This window comes from Erythranthe guttata, chromosome 9, assembly GCF_056151865.1.
Source record: "Erythranthe guttata isolate IM_541 chromosome 9, IM_541, whole genome shotgun sequence".
NCBI lineage: Eukaryota > Viridiplantae > Streptophyta > Magnoliopsida > Lamiales > Phrymaceae > Erythranthe > Erythranthe guttata.
Window position 1 is genome coordinate 16,641,643 of NC_142541.1, and position 21,550 is coordinate 16,663,192.

The 21,550-nt window shown below is 37.3% G+C and overlaps 2 protein-coding genes and 1 long non-coding RNA gene across 7 annotated transcripts; 1 reads left to right on the top strand and 2 right to left on the bottom strand.

Annotated features, from left to right (window-relative positions):
- Positions 1–7,575: 7,575 nt before the first annotated feature.
- On the bottom strand, positions 7,576–9,929 carry LOC105973256 (uncharacterized). Of its 2 annotated transcripts, none has more exons than XR_016033526.1 (3): positions 9,804–9,929; positions 9,353–9,487; positions 7,576–8,530 (listed from the first exon to the last, which is right to left on the bottom strand). It is a non-coding gene; the product is annotated as an uncharacterized LOC105973256 (long non-coding RNA). The 2 variants fall into 2 exon arrangements; XR_016033527.1 differs by lacking the exon at positions 9,804–9,929 and adding an exon at positions 9,573–9,741.
- A 982-nt stretch (positions 9,930–10,911) lies between these two features.
- On the top strand, positions 10,912–20,038 carry LOC105975747 (1-phosphatidylinositol-3-phosphate 5-kinase FAB1B). 3 transcript variants are annotated; one of them, XM_013000972.2, is made up of 12 exons: positions 10,912–12,564; positions 13,058–13,828; positions 14,244–14,397; positions 14,481–14,825; positions 15,039–15,531; positions 15,619–15,845; positions 15,939–16,270; positions 16,514–16,637; positions 16,726–16,878; positions 17,393–18,898; positions 19,021–19,287; positions 19,382–20,038. In XM_013000972.2, exons 1-12 carry the CDS (start codon positions 11,972–11,974, stop codon positions 19,718–19,720), a joined length of 5,304 nt encoding a protein of 1,767 aa, XP_012856426.2. In that variant the 5' UTR covers positions 10,912–11,971; the 3' UTR covers positions 19,721–20,038. The 3 variants fall into 3 exon arrangements, with proteins under 3 accessions (XP_012856426.2, XP_012856427.2, XP_088679323.1); XM_013000973.2 differs by having other exon boundaries at positions 15,039–15,513; XM_088823197.1 differs by having other exon boundaries at positions 15,039–15,845.
- A 43-nt stretch (positions 20,039–20,081) lies between these two features.
- Positions 20,082–21,004, bottom strand: LOC105975748 (LL-diaminopimelate aminotransferase). 2 transcript variants are annotated; one of them, XM_013000975.2, is made up of 3 exons: positions 20,715–21,004; positions 20,485–20,609; positions 20,082–20,280 (listed from the first exon to the last, which is right to left on the bottom strand). In XM_013000975.2, exons 1-3 carry the CDS (start codon positions 20,865–20,867, stop codon positions 20,145–20,147), a joined length of 414 nt encoding a protein of 137 aa, XP_012856429.2. In that variant the 5' UTR covers positions 20,868–21,004; the 3' UTR covers positions 20,082–20,144. The 2 variants fall into 2 exon arrangements, with proteins under 2 accessions (XP_012856429.2, XP_012856428.2); XM_013000974.2 differs by having other exon boundaries at positions 20,082–20,283; positions 20,715–20,980.
- Positions 21,005–21,550: the final 546 nt, after the last annotated feature.

A 21,550-nucleotide genomic window follows, 5' to 3' on the forward strand; every position in this document is an offset into this window, starting at 1 on the left:
GGCGGATGGCCCATGGTTGCTGGAGCAAAAGAAGAAAGAAGCAGAGGGGGACCAAAGGAGAGAACAGAGATTGTCTAGGGCACAAAACGGGAAAGAGAGTACAAGGGAGAGGAAAGGTCAGCTAGAATGAACGGCTGAGATCACACCAGAACCAACGGTTCAGATTTAAGCCTTCTAGAATTATTCTGGTTTGGGCCTTTCCTAATAGACAAGTGTGTGTAATGGGAAATTGGGCTATAGGCCCAAGACACACTTGGGCCACAACCACAACAAATCTCCACCTTGGACCAAAGTGTATCATTAGTGAATTTTATGGTTTATTGGAAGTCATCATTGCTGTTTTTGATATACATGTAAAACACAAAGTAGTACTAGTATATCTTTCTGATTTCACATAGAAGGACAGAAGAAGATGTCACATAGACAGAACATGTAGCAGTTCACAAAGAAAAGACATGTACACAATCAGTCACACAGACAGCACATAGTCAGTCACAAAGACTGTAAAAAATAGCACACAGCATTTTAATCTTGGGAAATTAGGTTCAAGTTTTTCAGACAAGAACGAAATTTCTCAACTGGTAAGCACTTAGTACCCATATCAGCAGGGTTGAACTCTGAGGGAATTTTTTCAAGGTCAATAATCCCTTCTTCCACAATTCTTCTAATAAAGTGAAATTTAATCTCAATATGCTTAGTTCTATCATGGAAGACAGAGTTTTTGCACAATTGTATTCCAGACTGACTGTCAGAAAACACTACCACTTTGTTCCTGTAAAAACCAATTTCAAGTAACAGGCCTTTAAGCCAGATAGCTTCTTTGAAAGCCTCAGTTGTGGCTACATACTCTGCCTCAGTAGTAGACAGAGCCACAATGCTTTGAAGCTGAGATTTCCAGCTTACACAGGAACCATTCAAAGTAAACACATAAGAAGTAGATGATTTTCTGCTATCTCTACAATTTGCAAAATTAGAGTCCACATACCCACAGAGTTCACTCTCAGTTTTACACTTAGAAAACAGCAAACCAAGTTTAACAGATCCTTTTAAATACCTAAGCAACCACTTAAGAGCCTCCCAATGAGGCAAACCTGGATTAGACATATACCTACTCAAATAACTCACAGAGTAAGCAATATCTGGTCTGGTGCTGACCATTAAGTACATAACAGACCCTATAGCATTAGCATAAGGCACATTTTTCATCTCAGACATTTCAGGTTCAGTCTTGGGAGACTGTTCCCTACTTAGCACAAAATGGGCAGCAAGAGGAACAGATACAGGTTTTGCAGATTGCATAGAAAATTTCTCAAGGATTTTTTCAGTGTAAGAAGATTGATTAAGAAACAATGAACAGCCTTTTCTATCTCTGATTATGTCCATGCCAAGTATTCTTTTAGCATTTCCAAGCAATTTCATGTCAAATTCATCACTAAGACATTTAATGACATAATTGATTGTTTTAATACAAGGGCTGGTCAGAAGCATATCATCCACATAAAGGAGCAAGAAGACAGGAATTTTGGCAGAGTGTTTGAAATACAAGCATGGATCATAAGAACTTCTCAAAAAATTTAAGGATTACATGCATGCATCAAATCTTTTGTTCCACTGTCTAGGGGACTGCTTAAGACCATACAAAGATTTTTTCAATAAACACACATAATCAGGATGTTTCACATCAAGAAAACCTTCACGCTGTTTCATGTATATTTGCTTATCTAATTCACCATGGAGAAATGCAGTTTTCACATCCATTTGTTTTAATTCCCAATCAAATTGAGCAATTAAGGCAAGCATTATTCTCACAGTAGTAAATTTCACAACAGGAGCAAATATCTCAGTATAATCAATTCCTTCTTTTTGGGTGAACCCCTTAGCCACTAGCCTAGCCTTATATCTAAGTGAATCAGATTCATGCTTAACTTTGAACAGCCATTTACAGTCAACTAATGAGCATTCAGCTGGTTTTGGCACAAGAGTCCAAGTATGGTTAACATGCAAAGATTCAATTTCTTCATTCATAGCATTTAACCAAGACACAGATTCATTAGATTTAAGGGCTTCCCTATAAGACTTAGGTTCTTTACCATCCAGAGACTCAAAGACATGAAACACATAAGATGCAAGCTGATAATCATCTAAATGATGAGGCCTAATGATGTTTCTTCTACTTCTGTCCCTAGCAAGTTGGTAATCACCAAGATTTTCCACATCAGGCACATTAGTATTAACATTTTGATCCAACACATCATTTTCAGGCACATTATTATCAGTTTCACTATCAGAATCAGATATAGTTTCATGTTGAGCAGGTATAACAGGGGAAGTCTCCACCTCAGCAGAGGTAGACTCAGAAGAAATATCAGACAAACAAGGAAACTCATTCTCATTGAATATCACATTTCTACTTATCACAGTTTTAAACCCCTGTTCCCCCTTAAGCCAGCACCTATAACCCTTAACCCCCTCTGTATAACCCAAGAAAACACATTTAACAGACCTGGAATCAAGTTTATCATGTTTCTGGTGCACAAAAGCAGAGCAACCAAATACTCTAAGATTAGACAAACTAACAGGAATACCAGACCACTTAGTTTCAGGTAGTTCACCACATAGAGGCACAGAAGGTGATCTATTGATCACATATGCAGCAGTTAAAATAGCTTCACCCCAAAACATTTTAGACAAACCAGATGAATTTAACATGGACCTAACTCTATCAAGTAATGTCCTATTCATCCTCTCAGCAACACCATTTTGCTGAGGGGTGTAAGCTACAGTTTTATGCCTCTTTATGCCAGATTCAACACACATATCATCAAATTCAGCATTACAGAATTCAGTTCCATTGTCTGTTCTCAAGGTTTTAATTTTCTTTCCAGTTTGATTTTCAATTAAAACTTTCCATGCTTTAAATCTTTGAAACACATCAGATTTATTTTTCAGCAAGAAAACAAACACTTTTCTGGAAAAATCATCAACCACAGAGAGAAAGTATCTATTACCTCCATGACTAGGAATTGGGGCAGGGCCCCACACATCAGCATGTATATATTCAAGGATATCAGTGCATTTTCAAGAGTTAGGGAAAGGAGACACAGGAAATTGGACCTTAGTCTGTTTTCCTAAGATGCATGAGTCACATATGGGCAGATTAGACACACAGTCATTATCAAGATAATTGTTTTTATGCAATAGCTCAAGCCCTTTAGCACTTATGTGACCTAACCTCCCATGCCAAAGACTAGAATGATCATGTTTGACAGAATTAGCATGCAACAAGGGTTCAGCAGAACACACATACAAATTTTGCATTCTAACAGCTTTAAACACAAATTGATCACCTTTCATAATATTTTGGCAACCATTTCCCCAACTTCCATGCAGACCACTATCCTCAAGTACAGCCACAGAAAGCAAATTACTACTCAAGTTAGGAACATGTCTCACATTTTTAAGCATAAGTTCAAAACCAGATTCAAACTTAAGGATAATAGTTCCTAAACCAACCACATTTATACCACTGCTATCAGCCATAGACACATTGCCATTTTTCAGTTCCACATAGGATGTAAATAAGTGTCTATTTGGTGTCATGTGGTGTGTGCATGCAGAATCAAAGATCCAATCATTATCACATAGAGAAGAGATCACAGAGTTGACACAATCATGCACAGACTCACCAATCATGAAAACATCACCCAGGTTATCAACAACAACATTAGCCTGTTCATTATTCTTGTCCTTTTTAGGTTCAGTACATTCATTTGCATAATGACCAGGTTTACCACAATTATAGCATTTTCTGCCTTTGATCTTGTTCTTACTCCACTCTTTGCCCTTTTTAGGTTTTTGAAAAGACTGATTTTGGTTGTTATTACTGGAAGAGGCCTTGTTTTGAAACTTGTATTTAGGCTTTCCTTTCACAAAGTTAACATCACCAAAAGATTTGTTACCCTTATTGGTTTTTAAATCCAGTTCTTTGCTTTTCAAACCATTTATAACAGTGTCAAGAGTAACCTGATCTCTGCCATACTTAATAGCAGATTTTACATCACTATAGGTGTCAGGAATTGCATTTAAAAGCACAATAGGAGTATAATCATCAATGTTTTTATCTCCAGTTAATTTAATGTCCTGAACTAGCTTTGTAAAAATATCCAGATTCTCATCTATATCTTTACTCAAATCCAGTTTAAATCTGAAAAACTTTTCAAGTAAAAACATTTTTGACGGCAAAGAGGTTTCAGTGTACAGATCTTGCAGTTTTTCCCATAAAGCTTTAGCATTATCTTGCTTTCCTAATTTTCTAATCACAGAATCACTCAAATTCAAGATCATCAAGGAATAAGCAAGTTCATCAAATTCAGCTTTCTTAGCAGCAGGTGTGGTATCTTCATAGTTTAGAGTAATAGCTTTAAAACATTTTTGCTGAACTAAAACACCTTTCATTTTCTGTTGCCATATAGAAAAGTCACCTTTCCCATCAAACGGAGCAACAGGATATGCATTCATGATTCACACAGATGAAAGGCACAGAATCACAAGGAATCACACAGAATCACACAGAATTACAGAGTAACACAATAGATAATCAGATTGCCCCCCCCTTTCCAGATTCCTGCGACACTAGGTGGTCCGGACAAGAAAGGGTTTGCTGAGAGCAATCCTAAGCTACACTAATAGTAGGAATAATTGCGGAAAAATAAACCACACAGAGAGCTGGAAAATAAATCAAGTATGAGCACATCTGCCACACAGGGCCAAGTAGTGCCACACAGGGCCTCCACGCCACACTGGGCCAACTCAATGCCACACAGGGCTCCCAACCTCCACAGGAATAAAACCAGGAAACGAAAAACTAGGGTTTCAGAGTGACTTACCTTCTCAGAACCAGTTAGGTTCTGTAAGCCTTCTTCAAGCAGATCTTCGAGCAACCAAGCTCTTGATACCACTGTAGGGATTCTACCCAAAGAAAGCTTACAAAATGAAACTCAGAAGAGATGTTAGTAAAATAACATCACAAGATAAATAAATATGAATGTATAAACAGAAGTATGAAATTGAAGACAGCTCAGTCTTCCAAACCGATTCACACACACAGATCCACAAAGGTATCCACTGTTACACACACACACAGTCTAGGATTGCACCATACTCAGAACCAATCCCTCTCTCTGCACTCAAACCCCTCAAACCACCCAGATTATCAGTAAGACCACGAAGAAGAAGCACTCAGCTCCTCACCCACTCACCACAGACCCAACTCACAGAAGAAGAAGGCAAGGTGTTTGAAATTAGGGTTTCAATCTAGGTCTTACCCTCTGCCACACATCTCTCCGCCTTAAATAGTGACTCCAGTCAAATGGAGCCGTTGAAGAGACAACCACTGGGACAAGCACGGCCAAGGACGGCGGCGGATGGCCCATGGTTGCTGGAGCAAAAGAAGAAAGAAGCAGAGGGGGACCAAAGGAGAGAACAGAGATTGTCTAGGGCACAAAACGGGAAAGAGAGTACAAGGGAGAGGAAAGGTCAGCTAGAATGAACGGCTGAGATCACACCAGAACCAACGGTTCAGATTTAAGCCTTCTAGAATTATTCTGGTTTGGGCCTTTCCTAATAGACAAGTGTGTGTGTAATGGGAAATTGGGCTATAGGCCCAAGACACACTTGGGCCACAACCACAACAACACCCCTCTTGTTTGGATAATTACATCTACCCCACAACTATGATTTTTTCTTACACCTCCACCCTTATTGTGCCAAATTCAATACAATCATCTAGATTCCGTGGAATGTTCTATAATTTGTATTCGTTTTGTGTAAAAATACAGTTTCCGATGCACCACAAACTGATATACACAAGCTAAAAATCACATATTATGATCATCTGACTTCATAATGTAGAGTTTGAATAGTATAAAACGGGTACAAAAGTGATAATATTTCATATAATCTCGAAGATTCCACTAAATTTGAAGAGCTGAGGGATGGTTGTAATTATCCAAACAAGAGGGGTGTTTTTGTAATTTGACCATACCTCAGGGGGTGTTTGTAATTTACCCTTAATTTATATAATTTTGACGAACTCGAGCCGATTTTTTATTATCATTATTTTATTTAATCTTCTAATATAATAAATCTTATATTAGTATTTTTTAAATATTGTAATATTGAAAAATAAAAATATTAATGATAATCCCAATTCGAATTCTAACTCTAATTATAATCCTAATTCTAATATTAATCAGAATTATAATCCTAGTTTTAACACTATAATCTTAATTCTAAGGCCCCTTTTGGTTGGAGGGATGGGGTGGGATGGGATTGGGGCTTAATTGGAAAATGACACTGTATGGATTAGTGAAGTATGGATGGTATCTCGGGTTTGGTTGGTTGGATATGGAACTGTAGGATTGAATCCGAATGAGCCAATCTCAGGAATGGTTGGGAGGATTGGGTGGGATAATTTGGTTAATTACATTACCACCCCTTGGAAGGTATTTTTATTATTAGTTTATACATCTGAAAATTTTAAATTATTGCCAACTGCACCCATTATTTTCTTTCATTTTCCTGTAACTATAAAATCAGCCCTAACATTTTCGGATGATTACATTTCCACCCCTCATAATCCCTTTTTAATATTATATTACCCCAGTATTTTTTACAATATTGCTTGTTGCACCCATTCTTTTCCTCTCCCATTCACTTTTAATTACAAAATCAGCCCTAACATTTTTGTATAATTACATTTCCATCCCTTGCAAGCCCTTTTTATTATTATATTATACACCTGACAATATTAAAAATATTGTTTACACCACCCATTCTTTCCTCCCATTTTACTGTAATTATGAAATCAGTCCTAACATTTTCGGATAATTACATTTCCACCCCTTGCAACCCCTTTATATTTATTTATATTATACACCTGACACTGTAAAATATTTCTTTGCAACACCCATTGAATAAGGATAACGGCAAGGGGCCAATCGACGGGGCAAACGATTACTAGGTCATACTTTGACGCATGTGTTGTACTTGGAGACTCCATTGATCAATGGGAGTTCAAATTTTCCAATCTCCATTATCTCGGCTAGTTTTTCCTAATATTTTTCCTAATATTTTCCGTATTATTATTATTGGTATTTCCCGTATTATTTTCCCACTTCCATGTAGTCGGCAAGATTTTCGGTATTAGTATTTGATTTTCCTGACTTTGTATTTTGGTTTGTAATTTTAATTTTCATTTTCGTACCCATGGGCGATAATATATATTAATATTGTTTGTTTACATTTTGTTCATACTACTGTTTTTCTTAGTTAATACATATTTATATATTTAACATTGTTTGTTTAAATTTGTTGATACAGATGTTTGTTCATATAGAATTTAAAGTTGTAATTGATCACACTATAACCAATGACCGAGCACAATGAAACTTTCGCAATTGCATAAACCAATTACTATGAAATTAAAAAAAAAACACGAAGACATGCGTATTGACAAAAATCTGCACGAAGGCCTGCAACTATAACCTGTTGCAGTGTGAATATAACACATGCATATTGACAAAAACCTTGGAATATTACACAACCCGTGAACCTGTTTAAAATTGACCATTAGCTCCTAAATAACAAAATATTTTTTCAGCTTACCATTTAGGCATAGTAGCTCCAAACTAACAGAATATTTACAGACATATAATCGGCCATAATACACAAAATTTATAAGTTCATACGGAAAAACTAACAGAAATGTCTTCAATGCAAATAACGCCGCAAGATAGGGTCCGAATACGGGAAAAAGTTTCTTCACCTTGTGAGTGGATGATATTCTAGCTAACCGAAGTAGCGCCCTTCGAGGATCATTCGAACCATAACCCCCTTTTCGGTTTCATTTAATCCAAAAAAGATGTCGAGATCGGTTGGGCTATTGCAAACGGCTTTAGCGACAGTAATCTTATCCTCGACACCTAAACATAACGGCGATAGGGCATCCAACACCTTCTTACATGTGTAGTTGATTCATCGTGCTCAAAACCGATACGGTGGGCCAACTCGCCTAGGCATGTTTTAGTCTCCGCAAAAGTCCTAGTCATATCCGCCATCATAAATGGTGTTCGCCGACTCATTCGAACAAAATCCCGACGTTGAAAGCATTTGGGAAAGCGAGCCATATTGTTTTTTCCAAACGTGAAGCTTTGATAAAATCATAGGATCCGCCTTAATGTCGGTCCCGGGAAATTTTAGAGCCATGTGTTGTTCCAACACACCTAAGTAACCGTTCCGGAACCCATTGTCGGATTTCCAATTATGTAAGTCAAATTTCGGACTTGAGCAGGTATCTTACCCCTCATACTATACGATGAACCGACAATATTATTGACCCGGCGGCGACGTAGAAGCAAATGGATGAGCCTACTAAGCATTGTTAACAGTACTTGCATTTGTTCGACTAATTCATACACCGCGAAAACTATTACTTGTTTCTCACTCGTGTTCGCCATTAACAATTGTGATCCTATTTAGTAAACAACATAAAAAATGCCACGATTATAATTATAGTAATATATTGATTCCCCGTATAAACAATATATACCACCTATATATATTGTAAAAACAATATTTAACAATATTTTCTTGTTTTAACCTTATTACTTCATCTATTAGTATTATCTCTCTCTTATCACATCATTAAATAATCAAGTTTATTTTAATATTTTTAATGTGTTCTACCTAAAATCAAGACACATTTTGTAAAGCTAAAAACGACACTTAATAGGGAACAGAGGGAAACAGCAACAATCAGAGATTACATATTTCCAATCTACCCTAGTCTCAACAGATTAATATAGTATTCTTTTGTTCCTCTAATCTGATTAAGCATACATTTCTTTTTGCAAATACTTACACTGGCTGGGGGAAAAAAAACATATTCACAACTAAATTTCACATTCCAGACCCTGTAACCTCTCTCAAACATATGAAACATATAAACCAACTCCTAGAGCAAGCAAAGATGAAATAACTATCGTAAACTATTACAAAAAAAACAACTTAATTGCATTCTTTATATACTGTTTATGCCAAACAATATTAAGGCCAAACAATTTATACTGAGTAACATCATATATTATTTCACTAATTGACTTTAATATTAACTAATTCTAATTCACTAATTGGTTATTTTTCCAAATAATGGTTATTTTCCAACCAAGAATGAGGTAATGTACTACTTTTTCCCAAAAAAAAAGATGAAATATGTTTTTCCAAATAAATGCTACCTTTCTCAATCCTTAATCTGTAATCTAAAAGAAGAGCTTAAATCCATTGGAGAACTCACCTTAAATCGTCGTGTAGCAGAACCGGGATAATCGACAGCCAACCGTCAACCAGCTGCAACACCGGAATCGTTCGGCCATAACAGAATCAGCCCGGGCAAACTACGAACTACTACGAAACCAAAATCGAAAATCACCTGCGAAACGGAAACAAATAAATTTAATTACGAGATGAAGGAACGGATAATTAGAACAATAAAAAAAATCGAAACCCATATAAACCCAAAATTCTTCAACAATACTCGGATGCATTTGAAGAAATCTGTGATATCAATCTGTGATGAGTTGATTATCGGAAAAAACCAAATTAAAAAAAAAAAACTAGTGAAGTATGAAAAATAAGAAATCAATCTGTGATGAGTTGATTATTCTTCAACCGGTTTAGGGGGGCCTATAAAACGAAGAAAGAAGCGTGTTAGAGAACCTAGATGAGTTGATTATCGGAAAAATTACCTCGGTGAAAAAACCGACCACAGTGGAGAAAAGCAGAACGAAGAACGGCGTGTATTGCTATGTCGGTAAAATTCTAGGGCTAACACAATAATTTTTGGGGTAATTCATATATATATGGGGTAGTCTTGTAATTATAAATAAATATTCAGGGCATAAAGGTAATATACTGTACTTGATTGGGCTGAGAGTTGGATGAGATTACCCAATCTCACCTCCTTCGGCCTGATGGGAGATCCGGTAAATCCTTGATCCGGACCCGGGCCCAAGTGCAATACCAGACCCCGTTGGGCTCAACCAAAGCTGAGATCCGAGTGGATTAGAGGAACTATCCACCCGGATCAGCCCAACCAAACTGGGCCTAATACTAATCATAATTTGGATTGGGCTGCGTATATCCATTACTGGACACTAATTTCCACAACCCTTCCACACAATAATAGCCCAAATTGTAAATACTGGGCCCATTTCATAATTCAATAATTCAATATCAAAATAAAAAATCTTTAAATATTTATTAAATTCAATTTAATATGCTGCAAATAAAAACCGGAACTATATTTCTCAACTAGAAAAAAATTAAAAAAAAATACATACTTTAATCGATTTTTTATTATTAGGGTAAATTACAAACACCCTCCTGAGGTATGGTCAAATTACAAAAACACCCCTCTTATTTGGATAATTACAACCACCCCCTCAACTCCTCAAATTTAGTGGAATCTTCGAGATTATATGGAATATTATCACTTTTGTAGCCGTTTTATCCTATTCAAACTCTACATTATGAAACAAGATGATCATAATATGTGATTTTTAGCTTGTATATATGAGTTTGTGCTGCATCGGAAACTGTATTTTTACACAAAACGAGTACAAACTAGAGCACATTTCACGGAATCTAGATGATTATGTTGGATTTGGCACCATAAGGGTGGAGGTGTAAGAAAAAATCATAGTTGAGGGGGTAGATATAATTATCCAAACAAGAGGGGTTTTTTTGTAATTTGACCATACATCAGGGGTGTTTGTAATTTACCCTTATTAATTAATAATGTCATGTTTGCATTTCAATTTTCAAGATTCGTCTTCATATAAAAACGTGCGACTTTGGTCCTCAATTGAAAAAAATCGGTCACAAAATAATGTACCCATGATTGATTGCAGTCGTCGCACCACGCGCTTCCTGAAGAAAAAACCCCGACTTCAACTGTGCACGCGCCGCGTGGCACCATTTCTCGGGGGGAGGTCATTTTCGTAATTTCGTCATCACACTCTGATTCTTTTTGATTGATTGATTGATGCCAGCTCACACACACATTTCACAGGCACTCCCTTTCTTCTAAAAAAATTCCAGAATTGTTTGTATTGTATGCATGCATCATTCTCTGGTAACGTAACTGCTGATTAATTAAGGCATACTTAATTTTCATGCATTTCGGGGGTACCAAATTAGGGCAGAGATGCGGTTCTTCTCTTTGATTCAGAGGGATTCACACCCTAAATTCCGCGTCCAGAGTCAATTGAATTGTTTTCCGGCACAAGGATCTAAATTGGTTTTTTGATTGATTGATTGATTCCAATCGTTTCGTCTTTCTCTTTCTTCTTTGCTTGGCGGATTGTACGTATAAAAAAGGTTTGGTTTTTAGTACATTCTTCTTTATTCATCCTCTTTTTTTAGGGAAGAGATTGATTTCGAATTCCCTTCATTGTCTTTCTCGTGAGCATGGTTCTTCAATTTTGAGTTTTTTTGGCCACTGTGCCACTGTCAGGATTTGTAATTTTGAGAACGATTTGGGAGTTTTTAATTTAGGCCTTCAATTATAGGATTGTGGGAGAGAGATTGTAGAATTTTACTCCTATTTTTTTAGTGGAGAATAAAGCTTGATTCACAGCTTGTAGACGTTGATATTGCTGGTGGAATTTTGACTGTTTGATCTGATCTCTGAATATATATAGGGGGGCTTATTCGGAAGATTTGATTAAGAATTACTCTGTTCTTATACTCAGTGTGAAAGTTATTGATTGGTTTGTATAATAAGGCTTATTTCCCGGATAGTGTTTTAGAATTACTCTGTTTTTATACTCTGGGTTTCGGGTTGGGAATGGATCTTAAAGTTCGATGGAAATGAGAATACCGCAATGAGAGGGGAAAGAGGGATTTTAAGTCAATGGATGACAAGGATAGGACACTTTCTGATCTGGTAGGCTTATTTAAATCTTGGATACCATGGCGGTCCGAGCCTGCACATGTTTCGAGAGACTTCTGGATGCCAGACCAGAGCTGCAGGGTGTGCTATGAATGTGATTCACAGTTCACCCTGTTTAACCGAAGGCACCATTGTCGACTCTGTGGCAGAATTTTCTGTGCCAAGTGCACTTCAAATTCAGTCCCGACGGAACCTACTACAGCAAAGACTCCACTAGAAGAGTGGGATAGGATTAGGGTCTGTAATTATTGTTTCAAGCAATGGAAACAAGATATGATAGTAAGGGTTGATAATGGGGTCCAGGTTTCCAGCCTGGACATGAGCAGTATTTCACCATCAGCAACGAGTTTCCTTAGCACCAAGTCCAGTGGAACCTGTGGCAGCAGTAGCATCACCTTTGCATCAATGCCTGCCGGACTCAGCCCATACGAATCGCCATTAATGGAAACATCTTTAGAAAGACAAGTCGATGGAGCGGCATCTACTAGTGATCATGATGCAGATATCGGAGAACCAAACATGTCACAAAAGCAGTTTGGATATTGCCAGAACAGGTTCTATCCAAATCCCCCTTTTGAATTCTTGATCTAGGACGTAGAATGTATAAAAGGGTTACTTAGTAAGTGCCTTCTGTGTTATGTCAATTAGTACGTTCTTTATGGTCTGCTTATTTGAAGAACCTACTACATTTGGTTACTGCATCATTAAGGATAACAATGTTGCTCGACAATATATTATGCTGTCTTTTTGTCTTTCGTTGTATGTAATATGCACACTGCTTTGATCACAGTGTAATATCTGAAAAATTGCAAGATAAGCTATTGTTTTAGATCCTAATGGACTATTTAGTGTATGAATGATTCCTGCCCTTGTACTGCAAGTAGTACTTCAGTTACTAGATTTATGTCGTACCTCCACTGGAAATCTTTTACAACTTCGAAGAAAAATTATGAAATGCCATAGTCCCAAAACTACTCCATTGACATAGTTTATGTATGCTAATGTCATAGGCTATATCACTAACTATTGTGCACATTCTTGTAACAGGAGTGATGCCGATGATGATGATGAATTTGGAATAACTCACTTCGGTTCCTGTACAAGTCATTTTTCCCAGGCCACTAGCTACTATAGTCATGTTCAGTTTAATGACATCAACAGCGATCATAAATCACTTAAAGTTCATCCCGATAGAGATGCTGTTGATTCGAAAAGTTCAAGCAGCTCCCCGTTACAATATAGTTTCGACTCCCCATTACAGTATAGTTTCGACTCCCCAAATTCAGAAGACGTCCAGCAGAATGCAAGTGAAGATGTTCAACAAGATATCAGTGATGAATGCGAGGCACCTTCGTCTTTGTATGTAGCTGAAGATGTTGATACTGAACCTGTGGACTTTGAAAACAATGGAGTGCTATGGCTACCTCCTGAACCAGAAGATGAGGAAGATGAAAGGGAGGCACTTTTGTTTGATGACGAAGATGATGATGGGGATGCTGCTGGAGAATGGGGATATCTACGCCATTCAAGTAGCTTTGGGAGTGGGGATTCCCGAAACAAGGACAAATCGAATGATCAGAAGAGAGCTCTGAAGAATGTGGTTGAAGGTCATTTTCGGGCTTTAATAGCTCAGCTCTTGCAGGTGGAGAATCTTCTTGGAGAGGAGGAAAATGACAACGAGAGTTGGTTAGAAATAATTACAGCTTTGTCATGGGAGGCCGCTACATTGTTGAAGCCAGACACAAGCAAGGGAGGGCAAATGGACCCTGGGAAATACGCCAAAGTAAAATGTTTAACTTCAGGGCTTCCAAGCGAGAGGTAATTGCTTAGATAACTCTTATCTTACGACCTAAAACTGAATAACTATTTCTATTTTCATTTAGTGGACTTGGTATTGTTTTCAAATTGCATGAGGATGTCTATACGTTGTGTTGGCTTAGAATGAAATTTATTCATTTTTCTGGTAGGTTTTCGTACAGGAATTTGGGTGTTTTAATACGTCTGAAATCTAGCCTAGAGGATAACTATCATCTAATCTTTAACTATACAGCAATTCAAAATGCACATTAACTGTCTCCTCCACGAGTTGTCTGTTTAAAATCATACCACCAATGTATATAACCATAATTTGTTATTGCTTCATTCTTCATTTTTACTGCTGATCTATCTTTTATACGATTATATTTCTTATTTCTCATTTTGTTTTTTGTGATGACTATTTTTTACTCTATAGTATGATTGTCAAAGGAATTGTTTGCAAGAAAAATGTGGCTCATCGAAGGATGGCATCAAAAATAGAGAAACCTCGGTTGCTGATCCTTGGAGGGGCTCTTGAATACCATCGGATTTCTAATGCTCTTTCAAGCTTCGATACTCTGTTGCAACAGGTTGAGATTATTGACATTATCTTGTATATCAACTTATGAGTAATATCTTCCTTAACTTTTGTGATTGCATTTGATGTTCCCAGGAAATGGATCATCTGAAGATGGCTGTTGCCAAAATAGAAGCACATAATCCTGATATTCTTCTGGTGGAGAAATCTGTTTCACGATATGCCCAGGATTACCTTCTTGCAAAAGACATATCACTTGTTTTAAATATTAAAAGGCCACTTTTGGAGCGTATTTCCCGTTGCACTGGTGCCCAAATTGTTCCTTCACTTGATCATCTTTCATCACAAGCATTAGGATATTGTGATAATTTCCATGTTGAGAGGTTTTCAGAAGTGCACAACGCTGCTGGTCAGGCTGGAAAGAAGCTGATGAAGACTCTCATGTATTTTGAAGGTTGTCCAAAGCCACTGGGCTGCACAGTAAGTGTGTTGCAAAAATTTCAATCGTTCTTATATGAACTTTAGTGAAGAAAATTTCAAAGTTAACCAACAAATTCTTATAATTGTACCCTCTTCCCTTTTTATGTTTAAAAAATCTATTGGTGAAAAATCCCATGTATATTGTGGAATAGCTTACAGTATCTTCTCTAAGCATTTTCTAAAAGTATGTGATGCTATTTATTTTGTCTTCAGATATTACTTCGAGGTGCCAATGAGGATGAGTTGAAGAAAGTGAAACATGTTGTGCAATATGGAATTTTTGCGGCTTATCACCTGGCTGTGGAGACATCTTTTCTTGCTGATGAAGGTGCCACTCTACCAGAACTTCCATTGAGCTCTCCAATTACTGTTGCACTTCCAGATAAGCTATCAAACATTGAAAATTGCATATCTATAGTACCTCAGTCTTTTGATGAACCACAGAGGTCAAATAGTATGCCTAGTTCAGATCTAACCAAGGTAGCATGTGCATCCTTTCACGGGAAAGAATGTTCAGATATATATAAGATTCCTGCTCCTAGCTCTCAGTCTGCCGACCCCCTTGTCTCGTCCTCTGATAAAGGTTTTCAGCATTGCTCCTTGAATGAGCTGTCTCATCATATTGCATCAGATGACGGAAGCCTCATTGACTTGGCCATGTCTTCAGATGCGAAATTTGTTGAAGCAGGTAGAGTTTCTGCCACAGGTGATAGTTACATCTCTAGCGATTTTAGAGATATAAAACTCAACATTGTGCAAAGTGAATGTACTGATGCTACGAGAAATGTTTCAGATACATCAGCTTGGCAACCTGATGGAAGACTAACTCTCGAGGAACAGCCTGATGTAGAAGCATTTCCCCCTTCTCCTTCAGACCACCAAGGCATCTTGGTCTCCTTATCGTCTAGATGTGTATGGAAGGGCACTGTCTGTGAAAGATCCCATATGTTTCGGATCAAATATTATGGTAGCTCTGACAAGCCACTAGGTCGCCTTCTACGGGATCATTTATTTGATCAGGTACTCTCTCTCTCTCTCTCTCTCTCTGCACTCATAACTGTTGCTAGAATGTCCTAGCTGTGAATCGACTGACAGGGTGTACCTTCGTGTCAGAGTTATGTATGCCGTTCATGTGAGATGCCAGCCGAAGCTCATGTAGAGTGTTATACTCATCAACAAGGTTCCCTTACCATCTCAGTGAAGAGACTACCGGAAATTATTTTACCTGGTGAAAATGATGGAAAGATTTGGATGTGGCACCGTTGCTTGAGATGTCCAAGAACTAACGGGTTCCCCCCTGCCACTAGAAGGGTTGTGATGTCTGACGCTGCGTGGGGATTGTCCTTTGGAAAGTTTTTGGAGCTAAGCTTTTCAAACCACGCAGCTGCTAGCAGAGTGGCAAGCTGCGGTCATTCTTTACATAGAGACTGTCTTCGATTTTATGGGTATGATTTTCTCTTGGGTCAAATATGAGTTTGACTATTAATATATTTAGAACTGGGTTTACTGAGAATAATTCCGCTGTTCATAGAAAATGACTATTACAACTATGCCGTTTCATATCCTTCTCTTTGGCTGTTATAATCCTTTTTACAAATCTAAAAGTATTTGGTTCATCTTTGGCAAACTGTTTGAAGACAATCAAGTTGATTATTTTTACGTGATTTGTGATGTCGAGTTGCTTGCAGGTTTGGAAAAATGGTTGCTTGTTTCCGTTATGCATCAATCCATGTTCATTCAGTGTACCTGCCTCCCTCAAAGCTCGAGTTCAATTATGAATGTCAGGAGTGGTTAGAACGAGAGCTGAATGAGGTGAAATGAGTATGATTTTCCGCTATTCTTTCTTTTTATGGATTTCAGTATTTTTAAAATGCCCCAGCATTTTTTGTCTCTTTAACAGGTGGTTGGGCGAGCTGAGCTTTTGTTCTCTGATGTACTTAATGCTCTTCGTCTTCTAATAGAAAGGAAATCTGGCCTAGTTAAGACTTCAGAATCAAAACGCCAGATAGCAGATCTAGAAGTGATCCTTCAGAAGGAGAAGTTAGAATTTGAGGTATGGAATCAGGTTCATAGCTCGATTATTATTTTCCACTACAGCAGTTATTGGCTTATATTTCTCTTTGTAATTGATATTGAGAACCAGTGAAGAAAACAAATTTATCAATAAATTATTGGTTTATAGCACAGGCAATAAATTATTATATCCGATTTAGATTCTTTACTATTACCGAGCTCAAATGTTCAAACATCTGGTTGACAAATGATTGCTCTGGTTTGCAAACGTTGTTCTTTTGTGTGGTTTAGTTGAAAGTAAATTAAAAAGTCTTTTTCACATAAAGCTATTTTTTTGAGAAATTTGGAAACGAAAGGGGTAGCAATTTCATAAGTTGTCTTTTCTTTCATGGTTCTAATGCAAAGTAACATTGTCTCTCTTTGACACAACAAAATTGTGAGGGAAATATGTAGAAATAGGGACCTTGCTGGAAGTGATAAAATTTGATGCCAAACTATGTAAAGAGACTCTCGTTTTTACTGCATGGCTGTTGATGTTTTATGTGATTTGGCAGGACTCACTTCAGAAACTTTTGAAAAAGGAGGCAAAAAAAGGACAGCCTATCATTGATATTCTCGAGCTCAACCGAGTCAGAAGACAACTAATTTTCCAGTCTTACGTGTGGGACCACCGCCTGATATATGCAGATACTCTAGATACCAAAAACCAATCAGACGATATGGAAGTTGCCTCCTCAGAGCCCATCAAGAAACCCCTCGTCGATACCGAGAATATTCTCGATATAAATATTCCAGTCTTGGGTAGTCCCCAATCTCTAGCTGATGATGCTAAGGCTGAACAAAATCCTGATAACAAGGCGAGTGATACCGAGGGGGTTCACAACAAAATTGACCTACTTTTGAACTGTGATCATGGAAATAAAATTGAACGTGCACATTCTCGTGGTTCAAAGGCCAGTGATGAATCTGATCCTCTCATATCCGGTGTTACTGTTCGTAGAGCCCTCTCTGAAGGGCAAGCTCCTATTTGTCTGTCAGATACCCTCGATGCTGCATGGACGGGTGAGAGTAACACAGGTCTACGGTCAAAGGACAATGGTTTTCTCGAATCAGTTGAAGGGGATAAAACTTCGTCAGCTGCTGGAGCATCTGACAAGTTGGATATGGAAGACTTTAAAGAGGATCTTAGGTTGTCTCATTTACATTCCGTTCTCTCTACCAAAAGTTGCGATGCTAAGGACGACACTGGAGGCTGGTTAGGTTTGCCCTTTGTCAGTTTCTACCGATCGTTCAACATAAAATTTTTGGGGGGTGGAGAGAATTTGGATACATTGGGTGTGTACGATCCAGTGTATATCTCGTCGTATCGTGAATCTGAACTCCAAGGTGGGGCCCGGTTGCTCCTACCTGTGGGAGTTAATGACACCATTGTTCCAGTTTATGATGATGAGCCTACAAGTATTATATCATACGCACTTGTTTCACCTGATTATGTTGCCCAAATGTATGAAGAGCCTGATAAACCAAAGGACACCGCAGACTATGTGTTGACTATGCAGTCCTTTGACGCAGGGGTATTTCAGTCATTTCACTCGTTGGACGAAATGATGTTGGAATCTTACCGAAACCTTGGATCTGGAGATGATGTCTTTTTGTCTTTAACGAGTTCTCGTAGCTCTTTGCCTTTAGATCCACTCTCGTACACGAAAGCTTCGCATGTGAAGGTGTCTTTTGCAGACGATGGAGGAAACCTTGGCAAGGTTAAATATACTGTAACTTGTTATTTCGCAAAGCGGTTTGAAGCATTGAGGAGGATATGTTGTCCGTCTGAGTTGGACTTTGTTCGGTCACTTAGCCGATGTAAGAAGTGGGGGGCTCAAGGTGGCAAGAGCAATGTCTTTTTCGCGAAAACGTTGGACGATCGGTTTATTATCAAGCAAGTGACAAAGACTGAGTTGGAATCGTTTACCAAGTTTGCTTCTGAATATTTTAAATATCTTTCTGAATCAATTTGCTCGAGAAGTCCAACTTGCCTTGCAAAGATCCTTGGAATCTATCAGGTATTTATTTATATATGATATATCCAACGAACTGAATTTGTATTAATCGAAATAAGTTGTTTTTCTTATATTGATGCGAAATAAGCAATTAAATTTTATTCTGTTTTTTTTCTGTTGAAAAGGTTACAACCAAACATCTTAAAGGAGGGAAGGAAACTAAAATGGACCTGCTGGTTATGGAGAATCTTCTTTTCGGAAGAAACCCGATTCGACTTTACGATCTTAAAGGATCTTCTAGATCTCGATATAATCCAGATTCTTCTGGAAGCAACAAGGTTTTGCTGGATCAGAACTTGATCGAATCAATGCCTACTTCTCCCATTTTTGTTGGAAACAGAGCCAAAAGATTATTAGAAAGAGCTGTATGGAATGACACCGGATTTCTCGCCGTAAGTTTGCTTTTTTTTTTTTTTTAAATTGATCTTATAAAATGGCCCACAACAATCTTTACTTACATTTTCCAAACGATTTTTCTTGTGTTAGAATATAGACGTGATGGATTATTCACTACTGGTTGGGGTCGACGAAGAGAAGCAAGAGCTTGTTCTTGGAATCATCGATTTCATGAGACAATATACATGGGACAAACATCTCGAAACTTGGGTCAAAGCATCCGGTATACTAGGTGGACCGAAAAATGCTTCACCGACCATAATTTCACCCGAACAATACAAAAAAAGATTCCGGAAAGCAATGACTACCTATTTCTTGATGGTCCCGGATAAATGGTCACCTGCTAGTACCATTGTTCCCAGCAAGTCACAAACCGAGTTGTCGGAGGACAACTCTCAGAACTTGGATAGTACGGCTTCTGCCGAGTAAAAATCCCAAATTCTTTCTTGCATATATACACACATATACATACATATATATATATATATATATATTTACTTTCAGCTAAATCGTTGTTTATATATTTATTATTGTTCCTATTCTTTATATTCTTTAGGAAAAGCCAGTTTCTTGATTATTTCTTAGGAAAGAAATGGCATTTTCAGGCCATATATGTAGTCTAGATATTCTTTTTGTACACATTCTTTTATACTGTTTCTTTAGTACTTGTAAGAAGTCAAGATGTATACAGATTTTGGAATTTGTTGATCCAATTTATTCTTTTGTATAAAGTGAGGTTTTCACAAATTGTTCTGGTTTTTTTTTTCGACATTTTACGAATATCCAAACATTCTAAATCATCAGTTCAGTATATTTAAGTTATATCCTGAAAGTCAAGAATTAGTTATTACAGTTAAAATAATTTGTTGAAACCATTATTACATGAAGGATTCAAGTCTTTTTCTGCTGCTGCTGCAATTTTGATCTCATTCTCATCTGTACCAACATTCACCCAACATCTCTGAAGCAGCTCCACTATCTCTACATCTCTACTGTCACAAATTTAAAAAAAAAATAAAAAATTAATAAATAAATTATATATATAATTTAATTTGTTAGCCCTGCTATAAACATATGTACATGGATCAAGAATTGGCTATCTTCAAATCATAGTCAACCTTAATCTTAAAGAAAGTCAACTCTTTTTTTATGTCATGAAGTTAAGTGTTATATACATGTTATGCAAATAATACCTTGAATTACACGTAAATCTTGATATTTGGTGGTGAAAACGAGGGCCCTCGTCGTATCCTTCGCATACTATCTCCCCGTTTTCATCTTTATAGCAAACGATTCCTGCTGATCTATCTTCAAATACCTGCAGACAAATTAAACAGATCATCAAACAATATGATTTTTTATTTATTTTTTATCACACAAAAAGTATAAAAACATGGGAGAGTTTAATGAATAATCCAATCACCTTGTTCTTATGATCGAACGATCTGATCTGAAGATTAACCGAGACATGATTGTTTGAACTACACATCAAAAGTCCACTGTTCTTCGGCCTTTTGTCCGAAAAACGGCTTAAACTCGGAATAGGAGACGAATAAATCGAAAACCTTATAGCCATTTAATCACACCAATATAATGTTTAGCAAATTAAACAAAGAAACAAGAGAGAAAGAAAGAGAGAGAGGTTGGTTTTATTAATTTTTTTCTTAATGGAGAATGATGGAGCAAAGATGATAATATATATATAATGGAAGTACTGGTTGATTTGTTTTTGAATTATTAATAAAAAAATGGTGGAATAAAACAGAGTGATTATTGGTGTCTAATCAATAATGCATTATCATAGGTTAAAAAATAAGCTTGTTTGGTGGGGCCCATTTAGCTTATCTTCAACATGTTAATGAAACCTAACTTATCTAAGTCATCATTTATTTTCTAGGACAACACTCATTTTAGTCTTACATAGGGATTAAATTTTTTCAACTTTTGTATTATGTGGAAACTTTACTCTACTAATTAATTATTGACAAGCCATTCAACAATTATATATATAGAGGAGTGTAACAAATTGTAATCTTGTGTGTGTGTGTGTGTTACGATCGAAGCTCCGATCGTGATTTATAACCAACGGCTAGCCACATGTCAGCTGCTCGTTGGCTCTAGCTTACACAGTACTAAACGATGTCGTCTCGTGTCTCGCTCTCCCATCTTCCAAACGTCGTCGTTTCGCTCGGAATAGTGGTTTTTATAGCCGTTAGAGTGTGTAAATTGTTCAGTGTTCAGATATTACTTCTCATTTTC

Excerpts from the sequence above, each read along its gene's own strand:
- LOC105975747 (XM_088823197.1), top strand. The coding sequence starts at position 11,972 with ATGGATGACAAGGATAGGACACTTTCTGATCTGGTAGGCTTATTTAAA. Across the intron at positions 14,826-15,038 it reads CAAAGCCACTGGGCTGCACA|ATATTACTTCGAGGTGCCAA; the intron begins GTAAGTGTGTTG and ends TTTTGTCTTCAG. Across the intron at positions 16,638-16,725 it reads TAGAACGAGAGCTGAATGAG|GTGGTTGGGCGAGCTGAGCT; the intron begins GTGAAATGAGTA and ends TCTCTTTAACAG.
- LOC105975748 (XM_013000974.2), bottom strand. The coding sequence starts at position 20,867 with ATGGCTATAAGGTTTTCGATTTATTCGTCTCCTATTCCGAGTTTAAGC. Across the intron at positions 20,610-20,714 it reads CGTTCGATCATAAGAACAAG|GTATTTGAAGATAGATCAGC; the intron begins GTGATTGGATTA and ends ATTTGTCTGCAG. Across the intron at positions 20,284-20,484 it reads AGATTTACGTGTAATTCAAG|TAGAGATGTAGAGATAGTGG; the intron begins GTATTATTTGCA and ends AATTTGTGACAG.